At 40.9% G+C, this 6,393-nt stretch overlaps 1 protein-coding gene across 1 annotated transcript; it reads left to right on the top strand.

The window, feature by feature from the left end:
* Positions 1-1,929: 1,929 nt before the first annotated feature.
* Positions 1,930-6,174, top strand: LOC121001458 (C3a anaphylatoxin chemotactic receptor-like). The gene is made up of 2 exons (XM_040436066.1): positions 1,930-2,006; positions 5,217-6,174. The coding sequence occupies exons 1-2, from the start codon at positions 1,930-1,932 to the stop codon at positions 6,172-6,174; spliced, it is 1,035 nt and encodes a 344-aa protein (XP_040292000.1).
* Positions 6,175-6,393: the final 219 nt, after the last annotated feature.

Genomic DNA, 6,393 nt, shown 5'->3' with positions numbered 1-6,393 from the left:
GGGAGAAAACATCTGTATGTGGGTCAGTAACTGGCTCAATGATAGAAAACAGAGGGTGGTTATTAACGGTACACACTCAGATTGTGTCACTGTCACTAGTGGGGTACCACAGGGGTTAGTAATGGGCCCTATTCTCTTCAATATATTTATTAAAGATCTTGTAGAAGGCTTGCATAGTAAAGTGTACATTTTCGCAGATGACACTAAACTGTGTAAAGTAATTAACACTGAAGAGGACAGTATACTGTATATATACTACAGAGGACAGTATACTGTATATATATACTACAGAGGACAGTATACTGTGTATATACTACAGAGGACAGTATACTGTATATATACTACAGAGGACAGTATACTGTATATATACTACAGAGGACAGTATACTGTATATACACTACAGAGGACAGTATACTGTATATACACTACAGAGGACAGTATACTGTATATATACACTACAGAGGACAGTATACTGTATATATACTACAGAGGACAGTATACAGTATATATACTACAGAGGACAGTATACTGTATATATACACTACAGAGGACAGTATACTGTATATATACTACAGAGGACCGTATACTGTATATATACACTACAGAGGACAGTATACTGTATATATACTACAGAGGACAGTATACGCCTACATAGGGATCTGGATAGATTGGACTCTTGGGCAGATAAGTGGCAGATGAGGTTTAACACTGAGAAATGTAAAGTTATGCACATGGGAAGGAATAATGCAAGTCACCCGTACATACTAAATGGTAAAACACTCTGTAACACTGACATGGAAAAGGATCTAGGAATTTTAATAAACAGCAAACTAAGCTGCAAAAACCAGTGTCAGGCAGCTGCTGCCAAGGCCAATAGGATAATGGGTTGCATCAAAGGGACATAGATGCCCGTGATGAGAACATATTCCTACCACTTTACACATCACTAGTCAGACCACACATGGAGTACTGTGTACAGTTCTGGGCTCCTGTGAACAAGGCAGACATAGCAGAGCTGGAGAGGGTCCAGAGGAGGGCAACTAAAGTAATAACTGGAATGGGGCAACTACAGTACCCTGAAAGATTATCAAAATTAGGGTTATTCACTTTAGAAAAAAGACAACTGAGAGGAGATCTAATTACTATGTATAAATATATCAGGGGTCACTACAGAGATCTCTCCCATCATCTATTTATCCCCAGGACTGTGACTGTGACGAGGGGACATCCTCTGCGTCTGGAGGAAAGAAGGTTTGTACACAAACATAGAAGAGGATTCTTTACGGTAAGAGCAGTGAGACTATGGACTCCTTACTGTAAGAGCAGTGAGACTATGGACTCTATACTGTAAGAGCAGTGAGACTATGGACTCTATACTGTAAGAGCAGTGAGACTATGGACTCTTTACTGTAAGAGCAGTCAGACTATGGACTCTTTACTGTAAGAGCAGTGAGACTATGGACTCTTTATGGTAAGAGCAGTGAGACTATAGAGCTCTCTGCCTGAGGAGGTGGTGATGGTGAGTACAATAAAGGAATTCAAGAGGGGCCTGGATGTATTTCTGGAGTGTAATAATATTACAGGCTATAGCTACTAGAGAGGGGTCGTTGATCCAGGGAGTTATTCTGATGCCTGATTGGAGTCGGGAAGGAATTTTTTATTCCCCTAAAGTGTGGAAAATTGGCTTCTACCTCACAGGTTTTTTTTTGCCTTCCTCTGGATCAACTTTCAGGATGACAGGCCGAACTGAATGGACAAATGTCTTTTTTCGGCCTTATGTACTATGTTACTATGTAAAACTGTACTGAGACTACTGTACGGTATGGTGGTGAGCGCGTGTATAAAAGTGTGTCCATGTATGTGGCAAGAGCGTCCATGTATATGGTGAGTGCGTGTAGGAGTGTGTTCATGTATAAAATGAGTGCGTCCATGTCTGGTGAGCGTTTCCATGTATATGACGAGTGCGTGCATGAGAGCGCCCATGTAGGTGGGAAGTGCGTGCATGAGTGAGTTGATGTATGTGGTAAGTTCATGTATGAGTGCGTCCATGTATGTGGTGAGTGTGTCCATGTATGTGGTGAGTGCATGTATGAGTTAATCCATGTATGTGGTTAGTGTGTGCATGTATGGGATGAGTGCGTATATGATTGCCTCCATGTATGAGGTGACTGTGTGCATGAGCGCGTCCATGTATTTGTTGAGGGCATGCATTTATGTCCATGTATGTGGTAAGCGCGTGCATGAGTGCGTCCATGTATGTAGTGAGTGCATATATGAGATTATTCATGCTTATGGTGAGTGCGTGCATGTATGTAGTGAGTAAGCGCGTGCAGGATTTCGTCCATGTACAGTATATGGTAAATGCATATACAAGTGCATCCATGTTTATGGTGGGTGTGAGTATGAGTGTGTTATGTATGTGCCATGTAAATTTCAGATTGATGAAGTTCTGCAGTGATGGCTGACCTGAGTTTTGGTTGTTCCAAACATGAGTGCGTCCATGTATGTGTTAAGTACTTATATGAGTGGATCCATGTTTATGGTGAGTGCGAGTATAACTGCGTCCATGTATGTGGTGAGTGCGTCCATATATGTGGTGAGTGCGTCCATGTATGTGGTGAGTGTTATGAGTGTGTCATGTATGTGCCATATAAAGTCCAGATTTATGGAGTACTGCAGTGATGGCTGACCTTCTAGAGGAAGGATTTTTGAAGCTCAGCCAGAGTAAGCTTTGGGTTATTGGTCACTTCACCTACCAATGCCCGTCTATCGGATAATCTGGGGGTGGGGGTGGGGGTTGCAGCTCTAGGAAGAATTCTGGTTGTGCCAAACTTCTCCCATTTCAGAATTCAGGAGGCCACTGTACTCTGGGGAACTCTCAGTGCAGCAGAAATGTTTTGTCCCCCTCTCCAGATCTGAGCCTCCGCACAATCCTGTCTCTGAGCTCTACAGGCAGTTCTTTCCTCCTCATGGCTTGGTTTTTGTTCTGATATGAATTGTCAGCTGTGAGACTTTACATAGACAGGGCTGTGTCTTTTCAAATCCTGCCTAAGGGCTCAAGAACATGACCGTGTGGTCGCCAAAACATGGATCCCCCAAAAAACGGATGACATCCATATGATGTCCCTGTTACATCCATTTTCTTTTGCGGATCCATTATAACAATGTCTGTCCTTGTCCACAAAACAGACAAGAATAGGACATGTTCTATGTAAAGGGTCTGAATACTTATGTCCAGGCCAAATTTAAGTTCTTCCTTTTAAATAAATTAGCAAACATTTCTAAATAGTGTTTTGCCTTTCTCCTTATACGGTAGATTACTGAGTTCAGACGGATGGCGGGGAACTCATTATTTTTTTTTTTATCTTAGCACATGGAGCAACATAATAAAATGTGGAAAAAGTGAAAGGGTCTGAAGACTTCCTGAATGCAATGTGAACAAAAAAGGTGTCACTGAAAAATACAACTTATCCCATAAAAATACCAGCCGTCATATGGCCGTATCAACAGAAAATAAAAAAGTTATGGGCTTATGGCTCTCTATACAGGGAGTGCAGAATTATTAGGCAAGTTGTATTTTTGAGGATTAATTTTATTATTGAACAACAACCATGTTCTCAATGAACCCAAAAAACTCATTAATATCAAAGCTGAATATTTTTGGAAGTAGTTTTTAGTTTGTTTTTAGTTTTAGCTATTTTAGGGGGATGGGGATATCTGTGTGTGCAGGTGACTATTACTGTGCATAATTATGGGGCAACTTAACAAAAAACTAATATATACCCATTTCAATTATTTATTTTTACCAGTGAAACCAATATAACATCTCAACATTCACAAATATACATTTCTGACATTCAAAAACAAAACAAAAACAAATCAGTGACCAATATAGCCACCTTTCTTTGCAAGGACACTCAAAAGCCTGCCATCCATGGATTCTTTCAGTGTTTTGATCTGTTCACCATCAACATTGCGTGCAGCAGCAACCACAGCCTCCCAGACACTGTTCAGAGAGGTGTACTGTTTTCCCTCCTTGTAAATCTCACATTTGATGATGGACCACAGGTTCTCAATGGGGTTCAGATCAGGTGAACAAGGAGGCCATGTCATTAGATTTTCTTCTTTTATACCCTTTCTTGCCAGCCACGCTGTGGAGTACATGGACGCGTGTGATGGAGCATTGTCCTGCATGAAAATCATGTTTTTCTTGAAGGATGCAGACTTCTTCCTGTACCACTGCTTGAAGAAGGTGTCTTCCAGAAACTGGCAGTAGGACTGGGAGTTGAGCTAGACTCCATCCTCAACCCGAAAAGGCCCCACAAGCTCATCTTTGATGATACCAGCCCAAACCAGTACTCCACCTCCACCTTGCTGGCGTCTGAGTCGGACTGGAGCTCTCTGCCCTTTACCAATCCAGCCACGGGCCCATCCATCTGGCCCATCAAGACTCACTCTCATTTCATCAGTCCATAAAACCTTAGAAAAATCAGTCTTGAGATATTTCTTGACCCAGTCTTGACGTTTCAGCTTGTGTGTCTTGTTCAGTGGTGGTCGTCTTTCAGCCTTTCTTACCTTGGCCATGTCTCTGAGTATTGCACACCTTGTGCTTTTGGGCACTCCAGTGATGTTGCAGCTCTGAAATATGGCCAAACTGGTGGCAAGTGGCATCTTGGCAGCTGCACGCTTGACTTTTCTCAGTTCATGGGCAGTTATTTTGCGCCTTGGTTTTTCCACACGCTTCTTGCGACCCTGTTGACTATTTTGAATGAAACGATTGATTGTTCGATGATCACGCTTCAGAAGCTTTGCAATTTTAAGAGTGCTGCATCCCTCTGCAAGATATCTCACTATTTTTGACTTTTCTGAGCCTGTCAAGTCCTTCTTTTGACCCATTTTGCCAAAGGAAAGGAATAATTATGCACACCTGATATAGGGTGTTGATGTCATTAGACCACACCCCTTCTCATTACAGAGATGCACATCACCTAATATGCTTAATTGGTAGTAGGCTTTCGAGCCTATACAGCTTGGAGTAAGACAACATGCATAAAGAGGATGATGTGGTCAAAATACTCATTTGCCTAATAATTCTGTACAGGGTGTATGTGGGGACAGAAAACAAAAAATATCCTGAGTGCAGTAATTCCAAAATAACCTTGGTCTCTAAAGGGTTAATATTACAAGTTTTGTAACACATTTTTCTTTCTTTTCAGATTTATAATATTTACTGGAACTGGACCTGATCTGATGATGAATGGGACCATTTGTAACTCCTCAAATAATAACAGCTGTGGAGACTATAATTACAATGACATCTCACCATATAACCCTTATGATTACGAGTTTGTGGTCTTGTGTTTGGTTTCCATACTGGGAATAATAGGAAATGGTCTGGTCATCTGGTTCTGGCTCTTCAGGATGGAGAAGACCGTCAATGTGATCTGGTTCCTCAACCTGGCGATAGCTGATTTTATATTTGCACTGTTTTTTCTTGCTTTCATTATTGTAGGCTTAGTATTTCTGAATGACGGGCCACTTAGTGATTACATGACCATGATCACCACGTTTGTAATCTATCTCAATATGGTGGTCAGTGTCTTCCAGCTCGCAGTCATCAGTGTAGACCACTGTATCTGTGTCATATTCCCGGTTTGGTGTCACAATCACCGGACCAGAAGATTGGCTCTGATTGTTGTCCTGATCATTTGGATTTTTTCTATTTCACAAATATTTTTTTTCATTTACTTATGTGTATTGGATTACAATAATAACTGGGAACCTATTGTAAGGTTTCTCTTTTTCTTCCTTCTTCCGTTCATTGTTATCGTCTCATCTTACACAATCCTTATCTTGCGCATCAAAGATAAAAACATCATCAAATCTTCCAGGCCTTTTAAGATCATCGTAGCCATGGTCATCGCTTTCTTCATTTGTTGGTTCCCTTATTACTTGTTTGCCCTTTTGAATATAATTCCACATATAAACATCAATGTCTATGAAGTTGGAAGTAAAATTAGTCATTGCCTGATGCTTTTTAATTGTTGCATTAACCCCTTTCTCTACGTCTTCATTGGTCAGGATTTCAAACAAAAATGTTGTGGCTCTTTCCAGGCTGTATTTGAGAAGGCCTTCAGAGAAGACATGGGCCAGATGAATTCCATGGAAAACTAAAAGTGCAGCTCCTCTGGACTTCTGCTAATACCGACCAATACGAGTGTTATATGACCATGTAAATGAGGTGTCTCATCAAGATACCTCCTGTCCTTATGGCATATACAGGTGAAACTCGAAAAATTAGAATATTGTGCAAAAGTTCATTTATTTCAGTAATGCAACTTAAAAGGTGAAACTAATATATGAGATAGACTCATTACATGCAAAGCGAGATAT

Source organism: Bufo bufo, chromosome 1, assembly GCF_905171765.1.
Source record: "Bufo bufo chromosome 1, aBufBuf1.1, whole genome shotgun sequence".
Taxonomy (NCBI): domain Eukaryota; kingdom Metazoa; phylum Chordata; class Amphibia; order Anura; family Bufonidae; genus Bufo; species Bufo bufo.
The sequence above is the reverse complement of the archived record's forward strand: the minus strand, read 5'-3'. Positions and strand labels throughout refer to the sequence as shown.